The sequence below is a fragment of the Euleptes europaea genome, chromosome 9, assembly GCF_029931775.1.
Source record: "Euleptes europaea isolate rEulEur1 chromosome 9, rEulEur1.hap1, whole genome shotgun sequence".
Lineage (NCBI taxonomy): Eukaryota > Metazoa > Chordata > Lepidosauria > Squamata > Sphaerodactylidae > Euleptes > Euleptes europaea.
Genome location: NC_079320.1, coordinates 6,511,944 through 6,534,647, shown reverse-complemented (window position 1 = coordinate 6,534,647; position 22,704 = coordinate 6,511,944). Strand labels below are relative to the sequence as shown.

Genomic DNA, 22,704 nt, shown 5'->3' with positions numbered 1-22,704 from the left:
AACAAATTGATTTTGTCTCTAAGCAACACATTTGCAGTCCAAGGCTTACACCCGTAAAAGAAATAATGTAGTACTAGCACAGTCTAGTTATCTCCAGCAAATGAGCCAAGCTGTGTGTTGTCAGTAAAGCAAAAAAAAACAACAAAAAACCCAAAAAACTTAAGTCACTGGCTTCAGAGAAATTCCTATCCAACACTATATACGGCAGCCAAATAACACCTCTTCCGAAGGAAGCTGCCAAAAGGAATACAAAAACGCTCTCTTGTCAAACAGCTTCCCACTTTATTTCAAAGTCATATTTTCCTTTCTCATCTCTCTGTGCTGGCTCCAAGTCCAATTAAAAGACTCTCTCAGTATTTAAAGCTTTCCAAAGTGATTCATTCTTAATTACCAGCGCAGCCACGACTGCTTTACTAACTAAGATCCCAATTTAAACTGAACATTCCTCAACCACGCGGCCCATAGCAGAAGTGGCCAAGCAAAAGAGCACACCATGATGAGATGAATGAGGTCTTCACAGCAGACCAGAGGGAACCGTCGGGATTTAGATTCAGCAGCATACAACCACTCCAATAAACAGGTCAGAGGTACACAGCATACAATTATCAGAAACCACCTGCAAGAACAGTCACATAAACAAGCCAACATAATTTTCACAAAAAGACAACAAAAGCAACTCATAAGTCAGAAAATGACTTGCCACCATATGTGTGTGTGTGTGTGTGTGTGTGTGTGTGTTAAGTGCCGTCAAGTCGCTTCCGACTCATGGCGGCCCTATGAATGAAAGTCCTCCAAAATGTCCTATCTTTGACAGCCATATAGCCACCATACAGCTTTATAAAACAGGGTGTCTGGATTACTAGAATTTAAAGCCATTGGGTTGGATCCAGCCAGTTTTTCCATTAAAGTTTGCCTCACACGGTTTTTGGAGGAGGAGGAGGAGGATTTTTATATGCCGACTTTCTCTAACACTTAAGGAAGAATAAAACCAGCTTACAATCACCTTCCCTTCCCCGCAACAGACACCCTGTGAGGTAGGTGGGGCTGAGAGAGCTCTAAGAGAGCTGTTACTAGCCCAAGGTCACACAGCTGGTTTCATGTGTAGGATTGGGGAAACAAATTCAGTTCACCAGATCAGCCTCTGTCACTCGTGTGGAGGAGTGGGGAATCAAACCCGGTTCTCCAGATCAGAGTCCACCGCTCCAAACCACCGCTCTTAACCACTACACCACTATGTGGGTATCAAAATCCCCAGCATAACTTTCCTGGTGATCAAAAAGGGATCCCCTTTGGATCCCCGCCTCTCTGTCTCACCAGTGGAAAAGCTGGTTGGGGATGGTTGGTTTTATCTCATGCAGTGCCATAGGCAGATTTTTCTCACCTTTAACTTTGCACAGCAATCCCCTGCGGGTGGCAAAAAGTAAAGAATCTGCGTGGAGAAAAAGCCATGCATGTAAGAAGGGGTAATTAAACAAAATTCCCTGTTCTACCAGCGAAGTGTGGCTGAAAAGAATGCAGAGGGATAGTCTTGACTGCTCCCACATACACTGCAGCCATCACAGAATAATCTGCTTCCAACCCATAAGGATACACAACATCGAGGTTCCAAACATATTCAACTTAAACAGGGGATATTTTCCCTCCTACAAGCAAGGGGGAAAAAAACTAGGTGTTTTTTTTTCCCCTCTCTGCGCTCCCCCCCCCCCCCATCTTTCCAAACTAAACTGCTCAAATATTTTAATTGGAAAGGTATTCTCTTTGGAACCATGTAATAACCCAATTAAATTTTTACTCATTTTATTTGAAAGTTTAGACATTTCATGGTTGCCACAAAGGTTTTCTTGCCCCGAGCTCCTCATGGCAGGCAGCTCCAGAGGTGCCCGCAGCTGCTAGTCAAGGTTGGTGCCCCTAAACCTTCATCCTCTGGAAGCACTTCCAGAGGATGGATGACCCCCAGCTGACACAGTGCCGGCTGTGTAGAGCCCGGATAAGTTGAGGGAGAGACCTGGCTCATCTCTCGACTGCTGGCCTCAGGAACTATCTGAAGAAGCACCTCCAGGACTTTCTCTTTGTATGTTCCCATCTGGTAAGTGACCCTTCTGATTAGAGTCTGCTGGTTTATTCCCCCCTGCAAACAAACAGAACCAGCTATGGCCCATTCTCAGGCCATTCCAGTAGACACTCTTATTCTGTGGATGCACAGGAAGGCACCCGTGTTGATACAAATTCAAATATTATGTAATGCAGAACTGTATAAGGCGGCCTTGAGTACCTGAGGAAAGTACTGACAGCATTTTTTACGGCAGAGTGTTGATTCTGTTATGCTCAGCTGTGGATTAATCTACTGATTGTGGATCTAATGATGCTTTGAGTCCCCACCTTAAGGACAGAGACACCAAAGGAGAGCCTCTGCTTCCCCAGCTGGGTGTTGAATGACCACATATCCAGCACATTTTAATATGGCTCTTCTTCCAAGGAGCTCAGCACAGTGTGAATAGTTCTCTCTTTCCACACTATGGGACAGGGACAACTGTACCTGTGGTTCTGCAGTGTCAGGATAAATATACAGGATAAATATGCCTTACTGGAATAAGAGATCAGAAAAACTCACCCACCTACCTTGCTGCCAGCACATCTGATGCTGTTCAATTAATGCATGGATTGCATTATAGCTACGTCTCTGCATGTTTGAGATTTGGTAGATACAGATTGGTTCCCACCCCGTTCATACTTCAGGATGCAACTCATGCTGGCAGGGGGTGCTCCAGTAGTTGCAGCAGCATGCTCTTGCAAAGTATAGAAGGATCCTCTGACTGTACACTCCCCAAGATCACTGCTTGCATCCAGGAAGCCATGATGCCTACATGACAGGGGTTGGGATACAGACCGAGCACAACAGTTGCTGGGAAGAGTGGGAGCAGGCAACGCTACTGAACCCCCTTCAGTGCAGCAGGGAGATGATGCATGACCAAAATGATGGGCAGGTGAGCCAGCTAATCAGAACCAATGGTCCACCCCAAGTAGCTATGTTTATAGGGGACGAGATCTTAGCTGTACATGGGACTCCTTTCTGGGCTTCCTGGGATTTTAATCAGAAACTTTGGGTATGCTATGACTGTGTCTTTCTACTGCCCATCTCAGCCCAGGGATGTATGGCTTTTATCAATGCCAGGGTGGCATCCTAATACCCTATGCCAGTGATATACTCACTCAATGACTCAGGATTGACTTGTGGATCTTTAACATGCCACCCATGGCTCTTCTGAACACTGCTCCCGAATGTGACACCTGCTCCAGGTTTTGGGAAAAGGGGGCAAGGTCCTTGCCCAGTTGGGCATGCGGTTGGCAGGCAGTTTCCACTTTGAAACAGCCATTGTCAGAGGAACTGGTAAGCTGCAACCCTCCCAGAGGCACTGGCCTCATGCCAAGAATAGAAGTAAATGTTGTTCTTTTGGTTGATGGTAAATTGTCAGTGTGGCTCTCTGAAAGCCGTGAAGTGAATACCACTGCTCTGTGTCATGTCTTGTTCTTGTGTGGCTGGTTGATTATGCACTTAGAGGATGGCTCCCAAGGGTGAGAGTTCAGGGTCTAGTTCAGCCCTTCTGTTTTGCTGCTTGCTTGGCCTGTTCCTGGCGAAAAGCTGGGCGTTGTCTTCTTGCCAGCTTCCTTGATGGGAGTGAAAGTCATGCATCATGTGTATACATGGTTGCCTTTCCCTAATGGACTACTGGGGAACAGATAGGAATGCCATTAGCAAATGTGAAGTTGTATCTTTCCTTATTGCTGTCCTAGGCCTGTATTTTCCTTACACAGCAAAAAGCTGGTGCTCTGAGTTTCTTCCCACCCACCCAACATAAGAACGTAAGAAAAGCCATGCTGGAACCGACTAAGACCCATCAAGTCCAGCAGTCTGTTCACACAGTGGCCAACCAGGTGCCTCTAGCAAGCCCACTAGCAAGACGACTGCAGCAGCATTGTCCTGCCTGTGTTCCACAGCACTTCATAGAATAGGCACACTCCTCTGATCCTGGAGAAAACATAAGAAAAGCCATGATGAATCAGACCAAGGCCCATCAAGTCCAGCAGTCTGTTCACACAGTGGCCAACCAGGGACCTCTAGGAAGCCCACAAACAAGACGACTGCAGTAGCATTATCCTGCCTGTGTTCCACGGCACCTAATATAATAGGCACGCTCCTCTGATCCTGGAGAGAATAGCTATGCATAGTGACGAGTATTCATTTTTACTAGTAGCAATGAATAGCCCTATCCTCCAAGAACATGTCCACTCCCCTCTTAAAGCCTTCCAAGTTGGAAGCCATCACCACATCTGGGGGTATGGAGTTCCACAATTTAATTATGCGTTGTGTGAAGAAATACTTCCTACAGACAGTGCAATTGCTGTGCTCTCTGCACCATGGAGTGAGGTCTTTACCACACGTTTCCTCTCTGCTAAGCAAACAGAGGATACCAACTAGGGGCACCAGAACAGCATCAGGGTCTTAAGGTTCAGCTGTAAAGCACAAAAGGTTAGTGTTTAACTCATCATTACCTTAGTAAGTCCAGCCTTAAAACAGGAAAAAGATGCCCTATAACATAACAGTGTTACATGGGATGAGAAGAAACAGGGTATGTAAAAAAAGGATTATTTTATATATTGATCAATTAGCTATAGTGACTTAAAAATTTAAGTCAACATTACCTTAGATAGGTGCATACCCTCAAAATGGATAAGATACTTCCCAGAGTCAGTCAAGCATCAAGGTAATCTCATTTGAATCAAATTACAAGTAATTTTCACTCTTCTCCTCAAAGTGTTTTATTGCGTTCATACTTGATAGCATGAATCCTTTGCAAAGAGCACAGTTGTTACCTACAGTAGCTCAACTAAACCTTTCTGGATAGAACTCACCAAACCACTATTAAGAGAGTTCTTTGAACTGATTCACCATTTGCAAATTTCCTTGATTTACCACTTGCTAATTTCAAAAGTATTTACAAACATTGTAGAAGGAAATGTCTATTGCAGTGCCAGAGAAACCATTTAATATGATAATATAGTCAACTTTTTATTGTATTGATATTGTTCTCAGCAGAAACCTGCACCTCTTTTGATATTCATGATGATTAGTAATGAGCATTTTTTCGGAAAATCCAAATACATCAGGTATTATCAAAACACTACACTCCCTTTCACATGACAGATTTTGTGAAAGTGCTTATAACTGGCCTCTGAAGAAAAAAAGATGACAAAAGAGGAGATTTGTGTTACACCGCAATTTTCCCCTATTGCTATTTATTTCCAAAATGTAATTATAGTACCAAGCATTTTCAGATTATGAGATTGGGAAGAAGAAGAGTTGGTTTTTATACACCGACTTTCTCTACCACTTAAGGACCGGCTAACAATCACCTTCCCTTCCCCTCCCCACAACAGACACCCTGTGAGGTAGGTGGAGCTGAAAGAGTGTGAGTAGCCCAAGGTCACCCAGCTGGCTTCATGTGCAGGAGTGTGGAAACAAATCCAGTTCACCAGATTAGCCTCTGCCACTCATGTGGAGGAGTGGGGAATCACACACGGTTCTCCAGATCAGAGTCCACCAATCAACCACTGCTCTTAACCACTACACCACACTGGTTCTCAAGCACTGGGGAGCGACTGCCAGTAAGAGCAGACAATGCTGAACAAGATGAACCTTGTTAGAATAACAGAGTTTTGCATGTTCATGTGAAAGAAACCCACTGTTGTTGTTTTTAAACCCTCTGACCTATGTCTTAGGAAGTTTCTTACATCTGATTAGGATAACAATTCTGGAAATTAATTGTTGAATTCCTATGCTTTTGCTTCAGAACTGTAATGAAGAGGCAACTCTTGAGTTCCCTCTATGCCTCCTTGCAACAGAAAAGAGCAACAGAAACTTCTGAAAGGAGACACTAGCCTCTGCATTTTTCCCTCTCTCTACCAGAGGGATGTAAATGGAAAAGGGGGGAAATTCACTTATCCTGTTGTGTTTCCAAGCAAGGAAACGCTGCTTCCAATGCTGGGTTTCCTAAAGATTCATACATACGTCTAACATACATACAGGTTGGATACTTTCCCACTTCGATGCTCATCCTGCAGTCATGCAAGCAAGCAGCAAACTTCCCAGATACATGAGTTAGCAACCAGCACACAAACCTCAGCTAAAAATGTAACTTTTGTCATGTTCACGGTTAAGTCGCTTCCCGGCAGCCCATCAGCATTAAATAAGTCTTACTGGGATATAATCCCATGAGCTAGTTACCATGCGCATACCAGTGTACAAATCCTAACACTCTGGATGGAACAGCAGAAGTAATATTTGCAGAGCATTTACCACCAGCCCCTGTTATAAGCCAGGTACCCAGTGACCTGCAGAGAAGACAAGCTGAATCACTACCAACTACCCTGAAAATAGCTGTGATCAGTAAACTGAACCAATGTAATCCTAACTTTTAGGATATAAGACTTCTAAATAACTATTGGGAAGATCGGATAAGTAAATAACTCCATCTAGTCTAGGAGCACCATGTGGTATGCAGCACATGTAACTTGATTTTGAAACTTTCCTAATTTTGAAAACTTTGAGCACCTCCTACCACAAAAAGAAGAAGAGTTGGTTATTATATGCCGACTTTCTCTACCACTTCAGGAAGAATCAAACTGGCTTACAACCTGCTTCCCTTCCCCTCCCCACAACAGACACACTGTGAGGTAGGTGGAGCTGAGAGAGCTCTAAGAGAGCTGTGACTAGCCCAAGGTCACCCAGCAGGCTTCATGTGGAGGAGTGGGGAAACCAATCCAGTTCACCAGATTAGCCTCTGCCGCTCATGTGGAGGAGTGGGAAATTAAACCTGGTTCTCCAGATTAGAGTCCACCGCTCCAAATCACCACTCTTAACCACTACACCATGCTGGTCACCATCCACCCTTTCTTCTGTCATGCCCTTCATATTGGCGCTCCTTAGGCCTCAGATCTGGGGAAGGTAGGGTGCCAGCTGAGCAGCGCAGGACTCGCCTTCCCTCCCCTGGAGCAAGCACACTGCCTCCCTCTCTGGTGCTGCGCTGCTTCCTTCCTCCTCAGCCTGTCTGTGAAGTCAATCTTTAATTTCCCTCTCTGGTCTTATTCCTGCCTCCTCAGTCCTTCAGGAGCCAATCATCCACCCCTCCCGATTCAACCAATAGTCCCTACACCTGGCCCAGCCTCTCCTGTTTCCCTGGCCCAGGTGCCCCTCTTCTATCATCTGATGGCTGGCTCCTGTAGATACTCCTGTCTGCCTTTAGCAAGCAGCCTGTCATCTGGAGCCTTTCCTTCAATGGGGTCAGGGAGGGCACCCAGTCGGGCCCCGGATAGCAAGCTCCATGTCCTTCCCCCCCCCGTCTCGTGGGAAAGTCTCTTCAGTTTGGGAGGAAGGTGCGAAAGCCTTCCTATTGTAATTGTAAATCAACTCTGATCTCAAGGTTTCAATTCTGCCAGAAACCTGGCACCTCTAGAAGCTTGAAAGAACCCTGATGTTTTGCATTTCAAAGATTACGTGTAGTCAATTTTAGTGTGTGTCCCCTATAAAGATGGCCTGTATTTCCCCCGTCTGTATCCTGGCCTTAGGTTTGTATAGACCTACTGAACCCATTTGTTTTCTTAATAAAACTTTAAACTCTCTGCAACGTCTGGAGTGAAGTTTACTATTGCTGAGATGCAACGAGGTACTGAAGTCTGACAGTAGGTCAGAATCCCAAAATTTCTTAGCCTTCTTTTTTATTTTTGTGTTTAGTAAATAGCTGATGTTAGTATGTCTGCGCGATCCACACACTCGCTCCTTACGGGGGAAGCCCTCCGCCAGAGCGACGAACGAGGAGCAGCCCTCCTTATTGATTTTGGTATGGAGGAAGTGACCCCGGAGCAGCGTCCGCCCGGGTGTACCGACTTCCCTAGGATGCCAAAGTGGACCTCCTTGCCCACGCTAGCGGAGCAACGACGGAGGGTCGGGGCCAACGAACAGGTGGCGTCGGACCCTTGTGGCGGTTTCTACCGGGGACCGCTAACCGCCTGGTACGGTGAAGGGGGAGAGTGGGACCGAGAGATCGTACCTAGAGAATGGTTAGAGGGACCCTCAATCATCCACACTCTGACCACCCCAGCAGTCATTGCCACAGAGGAAACTACCCTGCTACGCGACCAGAATCAGAGGTTAACCCTACAGAACCGGGACCTGCAGGCGCAGCTGAACGCTCTGCAGAGGGATTTGACCGCAGTTTTGGGGGTAGTGAGAGAGCTCGGACAACCCTCGCAGCAACCACAAGCCAGTTCCCTGCCTGCCGCAGAACCACCCGTCTGTAGCGAGGCGCCCCTACCCAGGCGCCCTACTGCCAGGGAGCTGAAAGTATCCTTCGACAGATCCAGCACTCAGCTAGCCCATTTCCTATTCCAAGTGTCCGGGTTCATGAAGGATCAAGGAGAGACCTTTCCCTTGGAGGAAGCCAGGGTCAGGTACGTGATCAGCCTACTAGAAAAGGAGGTGGTTGAATGGGCAGTGACGGTGGCAGAGACTATGCCCAGGGTCTTGAAGTCCCTGAATGACTTTGTCTGCTTTGCGTCACCGCTTCAAGGACCCTCATAAGGGGGAGAAGGCAAAGATTGCCATGCGTCGTTTGAAGCAGGGGCCCCACTCTGTAAGTGAGTACCCCCAGGATTTTCAATCCCTATCCTGCAAGATAAGGGAATGGAGTGAGGCCACCAAGGTCCAGCACTTCCGCGAAGGACTGCATTGGGAAGTGCTGGACGGCCGTTTAACCCTGGGAGATCCAGAGTCGGTAGAGGACTGGATTAAACTGGCGGCCTTGGTGGAAATTCGCAAGCTGACCCTCCAGTTTTCCAAGGATCGCCCGTCAAAGGTACCCCCCGCGACACCCGCCAAAGGGGGCAATGCAGCTGAACTGCGGAGAGACGGAAGGAACCGAGGGGGCTTCAGCCTGGAAAGGGTGCGCTGTGTCAAGGAAGGAGCATGTCTCCAGTGTGGGAGGATGGGCCATTTCGCGGCAAGTTGCAACAGAGCATCGGCGGAGGGGTCAGGCCACCGAGCAACCCGAGAACGGGAGATTACACCACCCCGGACCCTAGACCGGAAAAAAGCAGAGGGGACTGCCAGCCGGCGCGGGACGGCGGCCCTGCAAGTGGAACCGGCATATGATCTGAGCAGCCTTAGCCCTCAGGATCGCTCCAGAGATCCCTCGCCGGCAAAAAAAGAGGACGGCCTTCTGTGAGAGAGCAGTCACGGAGGGCACCCTCGGAAGAAACCAAACCGGCTCCGAGTAGGGTGAGTGACCAGGGGGAAACGCCGCTGCTGCCTGTTGTGTTGCAGAACCCCCAGGGAGGGGAACCTGTGGCTGTCATTACTATGTCATTACTATACTGGACTCCGGGTGTTCCCAGACCTTGATTGATCAGGCTGTAGTGGAACGCCTGAAGGTTGGGACTCAAGAACTGGACCAGCCCTTGCATTTCCATCAAATGGATGGGAGTGATCTGCGGGGGGGGGGGGGGCGCGGTCCATTTGCGCTCTCGCAAGGTGTTGTTGGGGGTGGGAGACCACTGGGAACAGATCCACTTCATGGTAGTGCCTAAGATCTCCTACCCAGTGGTTCTCGGTAGCAACTGGCTGGCGGGACACAACCCGAGCATCGACTGGGAACAGAGGCGAAGGAGGGGATGCAGCTACAATTGAGGCGCACACGCTGCCCCCAGAGTATAGTGACTTCGCGGAAGTGTTTGAGGGGATGGACTGTGACTTGTTACCTCCTCACCACATGACGGACTGTGCCGTAGAACTGCTTAAGGACATCAAGCCGTCTAAACCCTGAGTTTATCCCATGAGCCCCCAAGAGAAAGCGGTGCTGCGAGAATTCTTTGACAAGAACTTGGCGCGGGGGTTCATACGGCTGTCCAAAGCCGCGTTCTCTTCTTCCTGCTTCCTCGTGAAGAAAAAGGGGACCTCTGATCTCAGACTGTGTGTAGACTATAGGGGGCTTAACGCGATTACTGAGACTAACACCTATCCCATTCCCTTAATCCCGGACCTCCTGAGTGTTCTCCAGGAGGGCTGTGCGTTCTCGAAACTTGACCTGGCGGAAGCTTACTACTGGGTCCAGATTAAGGAGGGGGATGAAGCGAAGACGGCCTTTTCTTGTTGTTATGGGTTATTTGAATTTATGGTCATGCCGTTCGGTCTATCTGGGGTACCGTCATGCTTCATGCAATTAATTAATGAGATCCTACATGATCTACTGTTTAAAGGGGTGATCGTTTATCTGGACGATATTCTGATCTACTCCAGGGACCCCGAGGAACACCGGGATTTGGTGCGGGAGGTTTTGCGTCGTTTAAGGGACTATCATTTGTATGCCAAGCTGTCAAAATGTGCATTCAACCAGAGCCAGTTGTCTTTTCTCGGATATGTTGTATCCCCCCATGGTTTGATTATGGACCCTGAGGAGGTTCAGGCGGTCTGGGAGTGGGAACCCCCCCAGAACTCGCAAGCAGGTTCAGCAGTTCTTGGGGTTCACAAATTTTTATAGAGGTTTTATCCAGGACTTTGCCAAAATAGCCTTGCCAATCACCGATCTGCTTAAAACCAAGGGGAGGGGGCAGGAAGCTACCTTTGCGCAATACCAAGTACCTTGGACCGACCGGTGTCAGGAGGCATTTGAGACTCTGAAGAGGCGCTTTATCTCCGAGCCCATTCTGGCTCACTCAGATTGTTCTAAGCCATTCACCCTTCAAGTAGATGCCTCGGAGAAGGCAATGGGAGGTGCGCTCCTTCAGAGGAATGACCAAGGGGTGCTTAGACCCTGTGCCTATTTCTCAATGAAATTCTCCGGCCCGGAGCTAAACTGGCCGATTGGGGAAAAGGAAGCCATGGCTATTAAGCATGCCCTTACGATCTGCCGGCAGTTCCTGGAAGGGGCGGCTGAACCTTTTGAGGTCTGGACCGACCACCGGAATCTTGAGGCTATATTGGGTCAGCGGAAGCTATCGGCTAAACAGCTGCGCTTGGCAGACTTTTTTTCCAAGTTCTGCTTCACCATTAAACACAAGCCCGGGAAGGAAAACTGTCTGGCCGACGGGCTGTCCCAGATGCTGCAATATGAATGTAGAGTCGAACGGCAGGTGGGATCCCGAGAACACCTGGGCTTAACTCCGGAGGGGAGTAGCGCAGGAGTTCTAACCAGAGCCCAAACCCGCGCAGCAGCGAGAGAGTCAGTCCCAGACTCCCCGGCGGTCCCAGGGGATCCTCCAGGCACAGTCAAAGGGGAGGAGAGGGAAACCTCTCAGCGAGAGCGGGGAGACAGGGCGGAGGAGCCGGTCCCAATCTCCCCTCAGGAGTCGGCTGCCTCTACCCCCCCGATACTTGGCAGTCCCGGAGGGCCTCCCAGAGGCCGTCAGACGAAGGTGGGGGGAGGCTCTTCAGCGGGAGCGGGGGGATAAATCTCTCCCATCCCAGGTAATGGACGGGAATGATACCCACAAGGATAAACACTACGTCCCCCTGGAGCTGTGGCAGGAGGTGTTGGAATGGAGCCACAGTTCCAAAACGGGGGGGGCATTTCGGGTTCGTGAAGACCTTGCACCTAGCAAGAAGGCAGTTCTGGTGGCCAGGAATGCGCCAGGACATCGATGTATTCATTAAATCTTGTCCCGTGTGTGCAACGAGCAAGCGCTTAATGGGGAAATCTCCTGGATTGTTAAAGCCCCTAGAGACTCCAGAGGCACCCTGGCAGGTAATCAGGATGGATTTCATAACTGACCTCCCATCTAGCCAGGGGAAGACGGTTCTGTGGGTGATCACGGATCTCTTCTCGAAACAAGTTCATCCCGTGCGAGGGAATGCCCTCTGCACACAAACTGGCTCGCTTATTTGTGCACCAGGTCTTCGGATTACACGGCTTCCCACGGAAGGTCGTGAGTGACAGGGGGTCCGTTTTCATGTCAAAGTTTTGGAAAGCATTTTTAGGACTTGTGGGTGTGCAATAGGGCTTGTCTTCGGCCTATCACCCGCAGACAGATGGGCAGACCGAAAGGGTTAACGCTGTAGTAGAATGTTACATGCGCTGTTTTGTGAATTACCCAATTGGGTCGACCTGCTGCCTTTGGCGGAATATGCCTATAATAACTCGGTACACTCTGCTACTGAAGTCTGACAAATGGCCACAGATCAGGTAAGTACCCTGGCTTTGGGGCCTCAAAGGGAGGGGAAGGGTTGAGTCCAAGCATGGGCTTGTATCTGGACAAAAACAAAAAAAATTACCTGCTGTGAGCAGCAATGTGAGTTATTCAGATAAATCTGAATCAGAAGCTTTTCCAATGTCTTAAATTGATGAGGATCTGATCTACCATATTTCATAAACAAAATTTTCCTATATTTTATTAATTTTAAGTGCTCTATAAATATCTCAAAAAAGTCCCCCCCAAGAGCCAGAAGCAGAGGCAGTAAAATATTTGGTAGGGGACAGTCTCAATGTTCTTTTAACATGGTTCATACAGGACAAGACATACAACTCTCTCTCTCTCTAATGCCCCTAGAAGATCAAGTTTTTTAAAAATATGTTATCTCTAAGAAATGTTCTGTAGAAAATTTTCCATTCATCACTGGCTGCAAGGTATTAAACAGCAAAGTTAAGAACATAAGAAAGGCCCTGCTGGATCAGACCAAGGCCCATCAAGTCCAGCAGTCTGTTCACACAGCGGCCAACCAGGTGCCTCTAGGAAGCCCACAAACAGGATGAGTGACTGCAGCAGCATTATCCTGCCTATGTTCCACAGCACCTAAAGGCATGCTCCTCTGATGATGCATGCATCATGACTAGCCCTCTCCTCCATGAACATGTCCACTCCCCTCTTAAAGCCTTCCAAGTTGGCAGCCATCACCACATCCTGGGGCAGGGAGTTCCGCAATTTAACTATGTTACCTTGTTTGTGGGCTTCATGGAGGCGCCTGGTTGGCCCCTGTGTGAACAGACTGCTGGACTTGATGGGCCTTGGTCTGATCCAGCATGGTTTTTCTTATGTTCCTACGTAAATAGTGACTGGGGAAGATCACTGACAGCATGTAAACGTGAAGGAGAGGGAAATCCCTCTGTCATGGCTGGACCCAGCCCCAACTCACAAAGTTCTTTTCTTTGATGATGTTTTAGTTGTTTTATCAGTTGTATGTACACCAGTTTGGGAATATTTATGCTGGAAAGTGTTATAGAAATATTGTAGCATATATGTCATCTTGCAGGGACATCAAAAAGCAAACAGGCAAGTACCCATTTTTACAACAAAGTATCCCAAGAACAGCTCAGTGATAGAAGAAGCTGCCTAGAGTCTAGGCCCTAGACGAACTGAGGAATCTAATTCCAAAGAGATTTTAAAAGACAGGGACAGGCAGTGCAATGGAGAAGAATATCTCTCTCTAGATCTTCTTTCCATGGTATATGATGTTATTAAAAGGGATTTGGTGGCTCGCCAATTACTTCGTGCAAAAACTGTTTAACCTTCACCTCTTTATAAAATCAGAGGGCTGTCAATGGACGTTTCTCAGCAGCAAGTGACAAACACACATATAATGAAGAAATAAAATATGATATATTTTGCAAGCTGTAGACAAAGGCAGACCTATACCTAGCAGGGGACTTGTTTTTAGATCTTTACATCTACCAGTTTGTTCATCTTAATGTGAAAGGAAGGTGCCTTATCAGAGGTAAGAAACTTCACAGACAGTTCACAAAGAATACCATGTTCACAAGGTGCTCATAAGTTCAACAGACTATTTTAGCTCAGAGCTGGTTAGAAACAGATACTGCCATAGGCCATTTCATAATAGAGACCAAAAGCACAGCCAAGTTCAATGAGAAACTAGCCAAGGTCACAGCAAAATAGAGTAAGCTTCCAAAGCATCCACTCTTAAGCTATCCCTTGTAAGTTACTCAGTTCATTGCCATCCGCTCTCAATAACTGGAGTGCGGACACTAATAATTTTTTTTTACTCCATACTGTTCTTCCAAAACACCCAAAAGAAGACGTAAATAATGAGCCAGATACTGCACATCTGCACTTATGCAGTATTTACTACAGCATCAAATAAATCTAAAATCATTCTTTAACTTCCACCCCCATTTGTCTACTTACCCAAATTCTATATCATACATTCCAACATAAAGCACTTTTTTGGTACCCTGTCATCCACACAACAGGAAATTAGCTGTGAGAGTTCAGCCCTGAACACATTTGGAAGCCATCTGGCTGATTTCAACAGAAGTAAACCTTACTATAGGAATTATATTTGTTAAAACATTTATATCTCACCTTTCCTCTTAGTTCAGGGCAGATTACAATAATAGGTAAAACATTCCAGCTAAAACCAAGATAAAATAACCAGCCCCAAATCTCTCCCCCTCCCCTCCCTTAAAAGACGCCTGCCATTCATGCCTCCTCGAAAGCCCTGGAAAGCAGGCAGGCCTAGTAGTGCCTCTTGAAGATCTTCAAGGAGAGGGCTGCCCTCACCTCTACTGGAGCCCATTCCACAGAGTGGGAGCCGCAGTAAAAAAAGGCCCTGGCTCTGATCGATGCCAGACGGGCCACCCTGAGTGGTGGGACAGCCAACAGATGGCTGCCTGACTACCATAGCTGGCACACAGTGACATACAGACATACCAGTGTGGTGTTTCTAATAAGTTTGATGTGAACACTACATTAGCTTTTACCACTGTATTCCTAACTAGGCTCTGAATAAATATTTTCCCCATGTATTTCCCTTCAGTACTTGTTTAAAGACATATCTGGGGGGGGGGATAATAACGGGATCAAACAGAGAATCATCTTACCAACATCTTGATAGGCTTAAGTAACAAAAAATATATTTATTTTGTCCTACAAAAACATTGAACTTGAAAGTTGTTTTGGTACATACACACTCCCGCTGAAACCACTTACCCATAAAGGACACACAATAGATCTCTTAAGTAACTCACAGTGCATTGAAATGAATGGGCTTAGAGTAACTCTCCTTAGGAATGCACTGTCAACTTTTCATGGACTGATGGCATGTTTCACATTTAATATTATTTCATCTCTCCAAGTAGACCTAAATAAGGGCTGCAATTCTGCCTGACAATTCTGACACCAAGAAGTTTACATGGCCATCAATGGTACCATCCAATGCAGATCCAATGTACCCCATTCCTGAACACCCCTTCATGCCAAAAAAATTTATTGACATCCATGAGTCAAGTATGTGAATATAGTATTAGGACCTTTATTTATTTATTTTATTCTATTTATAACTCGCTGTCCTCCCAGCCAAAACCGGGCTCAGAGCAGTTAACAATCTTATTCATAACTACATCATTTCACAAAACTCCATAAAACATAACACAATAAAAACCCAATTAAATTAACAATAAGCCAATAAGATCCATACAACCAGTTGGTGCATATACTGGGGATATAGCGTAGGAAACCTTATTAATAAAGCACGCTTCATATGTTTAGAGTTCACGTGTAGTCCTCTCAATTTGTGTATATGTGTGTTTTTGAGACATATACTCAAAAAATACTCAAGTATCTTTTTCAGGATTATAATCACGAATGGTGGTATACATTTATTTTAAATAGTTAGACTGCCTTGCCCCATTATTACTCATCATCATCATAACCTTTATTAGGCATTTACTCATTATTACTGATAATAAAGCAAAAAATCTATAGTCATCTTTAAAAAAAATACTTCATTGTATTCCATCTTTCTACCTTCCACTGTCGAACAGACAACAGAGAATGCCAGCAAGATTTTTGACAAGTTAGAATAATCTATGAAATACGTGTCAGCAATAATGCTCATATGCTTGGCACTGTCAATTATACAGTATTTGGCAAATGTCAAAATCCCACAACGCGCATCCAGGTGGGCAAAATACAAAATAAACTTCTTAAGAGTTTAATAGGAAATGTTCCAAAAAAAAATGCCGGGAATTACCTATCAATACATCTCTAAATGTCACCATCTTGACCATACACTGGTGGGGGAGGCAGTATTAAGCGTACACAGCCCACAGCTAAGAAGTGAATTCTTAGCTGGGTCCAACATCCCCTCAACACCCTTCTCCACCTAAGAGATGTCAACAGCAGCCACGCCTATCCAAAAAGCAGGCTATGATGCGTATTAAGCTCAGAACTCAAAAAATAATAATCAAGAACTTCTTTTTCAAACCTTTTTTAATAGAGTCACTTTGCAGAGTAGTCAACACAAGCCTTGAAGTGCAGAGTCAAACCTTGTCCAGAGAATACTTTGGTGGACAGCAGCTTCGTACCCACACCCTTCTATCGTGGAATTCCCATGCCCAAATTTCCACACCTATCACCCCATTGCTTGTACTCCGACCAGGGCATCATGCCCAAAACAGCTGGAGATGAATGCAGCTGTTATGACCATCATCACAACCTAAAGTTCTCCTTTCCCAATCAAAACGTCTTGAAAGGAACCAAATCCTCTCAGGCCGGTTTCTCCACCCAATATTAGACATTAAGCCCAGCAATGGATTTGCTCGGCAATGAGAAGAGGCCTAAAGGGAGCGGGCGTTAAAAGCCGGATTGGCCACGCGACTCCCGAGGTCGCTCATTGAGACAATCAGAAACAGAAAGAGATGCTGCAAATGTAGCGGGGGGGGGGGGAACCCTGCAAACAGAGAGGAGCTTTAAACAAAACAAAGAGAAAAAAATTAACATCCACAGCAAACAGCAATGCCTGAAGAAGGCAGACTCTCCAAGAGTACATCAGACCCAACTAGGATGCAAGAACCAGATTGCAGGCGCACAAATCTCTCCCCCCCCCCCCAAACATCATCCTTTACATCTCTCCAGTGCACAATACAATGGGGGGGGGGAGGAATGACACTTAGTCAAAGCAAGCCTTTTCGGTTTTGTCTGGGGGGGTGGGTGGGAAAATGGGGGGGTGGGGAAATGGAAGGGGGTGTCTGTTGAAGAATTCTCCGCCTGCAAAAAAAACCCTCTCTGCAAAAAGCACGCGGGTGCGTGTGTGTGTGAGACAGACAGACCGTGTGTGCAATGGGGGGGGGGGGTGGAGACGACCCGCACAGATGGATGGATGGCGGGATGCGGGTCTCCCAGGGAGCAGCGCACAAGATCCTCCGAACAGGCTCGCCTGCTGTTGGGTGAAGGGATTTGGGGGGCGGGGGGGGGTGGTCTGGCAAAGAGGAGAGGCGAAGATGGAGAAGAAGGGCTTGACACAAAGGGAAGGGATGGAGGGGGGGAGAGGGAAGGTGACAGATGGGATGGGGAGGGTGGGGTGGGGGGAGGCTAGGGCGGGGGGCGTCGCGAGGGGGGAGGGGGAGACTGGGGGGAGGCGATGAAGGGGGGATGGAGAGAAGGGATGGAGGGGGGAGGGGAGGCTACGGGGGGGGAGGATGCTGCGCCCTGGCCTCACCTCAGCACGGTGGGTGGGCGGGCGGGTGGGTCCGAGAGCCGCCGCCTCCCTCCTGCTCGGCTGTGGCACCCCGAAGGAGCGGCGGACGGACGCCGGGGCTCAGCCTGCCTCGCTCCCCGCCTCCCTTCCCCGCCTCCGGCCCCGCCTCCCGCGAGGAGGGAGGCCGCGGCTGAGGCGAGAGGAGAAGGCGCCGGCCGGCCCCGGAGCGCGCCTGCGCAGTGGCGGCGGCGCGAGGCTGGCGGCGGCGGCGGCACGCGATTCCCTGCCGAGGGACGGCGGCCTGAGGGTGCTTGGGGGGGGGGGCGGCCACTGCGCAGGTGCGGCCGTTGCTGCGGCCGTTGCGGCCGTTGCTGGGCGGTTGTGGGAACGGCGTTGCTAAGCAGCGGCCGCGCGGGCCGGGGAGGGAGGTGGCCACGCCCCCCGCCACATTGGGCCCGAGGGTAGCGTGGCCGGTCTCCGGGTGGGTCGCCCAATGGAAAGGGTGCTTCAGCGGCGAAGACCGCTGTACAAAGCAAGGGGCAACGGTACTGATATTAAATGAACATAGGCACACGGTGATAATTCACAGTGGGCAGCCGTGTTAGTCTGTCTGCAGTAGGGCAAGAGTCCAGTAGCACCTTAAAGACTAACAAAAATATTTTCTGGCAGGGTGTGAGCTTTCGTGAGCCACGGCTCACTTCTTCAGATACCAGTAGTAGAAAAGGGCAAGAGTCCAGTAGCACCTTAAAGACGAAAAGAATATTTTCAGGTAGGGTAGGAGCTTTCGTGAGCCACGGCTCACTTCTTCAGATACCAGTAGTAGAAAAGGGCAAGAGTCCAGTAGCACCTTAAAGACGAAAAGAATATTTTCAGGTAGGGTAGGAGCTTTCGTGAGCCACGGCTCACTTCTTCAGATACCAGTAGTAGAAAAGGGCAAGAGTCCAGTAGCACCTTAAAGACGAAAAGAATATTTTCAGGTAGGGTAGGAGCTTTCGTGAGCCACGGCTCACTTCTTCAGATACCAGTAGTAGAAAAGGGCAAGAGTCCAGTAGCACCTTAAAGACCAACAAAAATATTTTCTGGCAGGGTATGAGCTTTCGTGAGCCACAGCTCACTTCTTCAGATACCAGTAGTAGAAAAGGGCAAGAGTCCAGTAGCACCTTAAAGACTAACAAAAATATTTTCTGGCAGGGTATGAGCTTTCGTGAGCCACGGCTCACTTCTTCAGATACAGCTAGAAGGTGAATCCATCTGTCTTTAAGTAGAGGAGAGTGAATTCAGACAAGCATTCGTATGTAAATGTTAACAGTATGTACATGTGAATAGCAGGCGTGATGGGATTAGGTGTGGTGTGCAGAAGAGTCTGTGATGTCCAGGGGAGAGATGGGTGTGGAGAAATCAGCATTGGTAATGAGCCATGAATGCAAGGTCTTTATTCAGCCCAGGTAAATGCATCGACTTTTGTTTGAATATCAAACTAGATAGATAGATAGATAGATAGATAGATAGATAGATAGATAGATAGATAGATGTGGAGAAATCAGCATTGGTCATGAGCCATGAATGCAAGGTCTTTATTCAGCCCAGGTAAATGCATTGACTTCAGTTTGAATATCAACTGTACTTCAACAGTTTCTCTTTCCAATCTCCCTTTGAATAAAGACCTTGCATTCATGGCTCATGACCAATGCTGATTTCTCCACACCCATCTCTCCCCTGGACATCACAGACTCTTCTGCACACCACACCTCATCCCATCACGCCTGCTATTCACATTTACATACTAATGCTTGTCTGAATTCACTCTCCTCTACTTAAAGACAGATGGATTCACATTCTAGCTGTATCTGAAGAAGTGAGCCGTGGCTCACAAAAGCTCATACCCTACCAGAAAATATTTTTGTTAGTCTTTAAGGTGCTACTGGACTCTTGCACTTTTCTACTACTATAGACACACAGGGCCATGTATGTTCTATAGCCTGACAAGACAACTCAACCACAACCTGACAGGACAGCTCAACAACGTGTGTAACAGTCAAACCACAAGCAAACAAGAGAGGAGAATAAGATTCTTCACCGGGGGAGTGTCCACCCGAGTTTCAGTACTTCACCAGGTGAATATCCGTGGAGGCTGCAAGAAGCCAGCCACACAATGTCACTCTCTCTGCTGCCGCCGATGAGCCTCGGCAGACATCATCCCTACTTCCCCTGGAGAAAATGGCTAGGCTCCTTTGGAGGTAGGCTGTATGGCATTATGCCACAATGAGGTCTCTCTTTTCCTCAAGCGCCGCCCTCTTCAGGCTGCACCCCAAAAATCTCCAGGGATTTCTTAAACCATAGTTGGCACCCCTTTATGAGGGGGTTGGTTAGGGTTTCCTTGTGTATAAACATACAAGTCAATGTGTGTGGGAATATAATTATGTTTGCAAGAAGGAATGTAAATGTGTGTGTTTCTGCATGCATGCATATACAGATGTGCATGGCATAAAAGTGTGTAAAGGATCGGGCTATCCAGCTGCATTGAATGGTACCGTTGATGGCTATGTTAAGTTGAGCGACATCTTGGTTGTCAGAATCATCAGGCAGATGCTGCACCTACATAAGTGTACTTAGATGGGATAGTATTAAATGTCCAGAGGTGTAGTCTTCGTAGTCTGTAGTGCACAATTAAACAGGGTGCTGGAAGCACATTAAAGATTTATCAAATTGTGTGTTGGAATACATTTTATTTTATCTTAATGTACCACTATGCCTGTCACCTCTGGGTTGGGTAATTCCTGGAGATTTGGGGGTGGAGGCTGGGGAGGGGAGGGAGTTCAGCTGATTATAATGCCATAGAGGGGGAGGGGGCGTGGCTCAGTGGTAGAGAATCTGCTTGGCATGCAGAAGGTCCCAGGTTCAATCCCTGGCATCTCCAGTTAAAGGGACTAGGCAAGTAGGTGATGTGAAAGACCCTTTTCTGCCTGAGACCCTGGGGAGCTGCTGCTGGTCTGAGTAGACAATACTGACTTTGATGGACCAAGGGTCTGATTCAGTATAAGGCAGCTTCATGTGTAGCATCCGCCCTACAAATCAGCCATTTTCTCCAGGGGAACTGACCTCTGTCATCTGGAGAACAGTTGTCTTCTGGGAGATACCCAGGTCCCAACTGGAGGTTGGTGACCCAGTTACTACTATAATCCAGTTGAATACACGCACATGTTTGTATGTGTGTGTGCCTCTTGGAAAACATCCTTAGAGGCAATGGCAGGAAAAGCCTAATTTAAAATGTATCAAAATCACAAAGGTGACGGAGCAGTAGAAATTTAGTGTAAGCCCTTGGCCCGAAGAATCCCCAAAAGCAACAACCCAGACAGGTAGTCCTAAGGCAAGTTGACTTTATTGGAAAAATCAAACGGGTTAACAGTGCTTTCAAACTAACTAAGCCAAGAATGGCTGGCTGGCGCAAATCAGTAATATATATTAGCATAGCTGATATGGCAGGTTGGCATAGTAACTCAGTTTCCCACGGGAGAGGAATGCACGAGATAAAGTGTCTGTTAGAACAACAAAGCGAGGCAGCTGCGAGAAGCCGTGAGAAAGTCATAACACCTCAGAGGAGCCGAAGAGGCCCTCTCCTGACATTTAGAAGGAAGATAACTCTTGCCTGTGTTGGAGAGTGGGCATTTTTCACTGGTTGATGCACTAGAAAGATGGGGGATGCTGACCATTCAAGGATGGGCTTTCAACATCTGAAGTGTCCATTCCTCTTCCCAAACCTTCTGCTGACCTGACTGCGGTTACTCTTACTGCAGAACTTTCTGTTTGGGTGTAAAGTGCCCTCAAGCCACAGCCGACTTATGGCGACCCCATAGGGTTTTCAAAGCAAGAGACTAACAGAGGTGGTTTGCCAGTGCCTGCCTCTGCATAGCGACCCTGGTATTCCTTGGTGGTCTCCCATCCAAACACTAACCGGGGCTGACCCTGCTTAGCTTCCGAGATCTGATGAGATCGGGCTATACTGATTTAAACCCATTATTGCGAGTCCTATCCTCTGCCGCCAACAGGAACAGTTCCCTGCCTTCCTCTAAGTGACAGCCCTTCAAATGCTTAAAGAGAGCAACCATGTCCCTCCTCAACCTCCTCTTCTCCAGACTAAACACTCCCAACTCCCTCAGCCTTTCCTCATGGGGCATGGTCTCCAAGCCCCTGATCATCCTCGTCGCTCTTCTCTGTACCAGTTCGATTCTGTCCACATCATTTTTGAAGTGAGGCCGCCAGAACTGCACACAATACGCCAAGGCTTCCTAACCACAAATGGTGACTGAAAATGGGCTAAAATGCACATTCTGGACACTTTCACTGTGTTACTACAAGATTTCAAATTTGACGGAAATTATCTTATGGAAAAAAACTCTGTTTCTGAACAAGCTTTTAAGAGGCACGACCCAAACAAAAGGACCATGATCAGCAAATTGAGTTGTCAGTTGAGTTGGATTACGGTATTCCTCCTTTCCCGAAAACATTTATTGTCATTCTGTCCCTAGTCAAAGGTGACTTTTATGGACCCTATTTAAATATGTCTATGTACCTTGTGTCATTTCCCCTTAGTTGTTTATGGCAGATCCCTCTGAATGCATGAGGTCAGGATTTCTGGAAACCAAACCTTTTGTATGGCTTTCAGGAACCCCTGTCAAACTAACCTGTCTGATTGAATTCCTTAAATGATTCTAAAGTTGTAGTGGGAGGGTTTTTTTCCAGTCTGCCAGCGGCCATGGGCTAAGGGAGAAGAAAAATAAGCAGCACATAGAACAGTGTCTCTCTCCATTATGATCAGGCCTATTTAGAAACAATGCCTGATGTCCTTTGATTACTATTAACTGCCTTGGTGAAATTGAAACAAAATACTTTTGCTTGTTAGCTACCAGGCAGCTTTCTTCCTTGAGAGCTTAAGCTAATATCATTGCTGTGTCTGCAAAGAGAATGATTGAGAAAGCAACATTTTCTTTATCGTGTTTCGGAAGCCAGAGATCATTCGTGCCTTTTCCAACTCCCAGAGAACATGATGATGGCAATTATATTGTTCTTTGTCCACAAAATGATGCCCTTCCTGATGTGAATCTTCTATGATTACCATGACGCAAGAAAAAAAATTCTAACCAGGAAGCATTTCTAGATTTTGTAGTAACGTCAGCCAAGCCATTGGTATTGAGCTTAACTTGGAATACTGCTTATTGGGGTTTACCAGT

At 47.3% G+C, this 22,704-nt stretch overlaps 1 protein-coding gene across 1 annotated transcript in view; it reads right to left on the bottom strand.

The window, feature by feature from the left end:
- The window catches only part of CTNNA2 (catenin alpha 2), a 633,745-nt gene extending 618,733 nt beyond the window's left edge, over positions 1 to 15,012 (bottom strand). Inside the window, exon 1 of the mRNA XM_056855155.1 lies at positions 14,989 to 15,012. Within this exon, the coding sequence (XP_056711133.1) occupies positions 14,989 to 14,992 (4 nt within the window). The 5' untranslated portion in view covers positions 14,993 to 15,012. The remainder of the gene's footprint in view (positions 1 to 14,988) is intronic.
- Between the last annotated feature and the right edge of the window lie 7,692 nt (positions 15,013 to 22,704).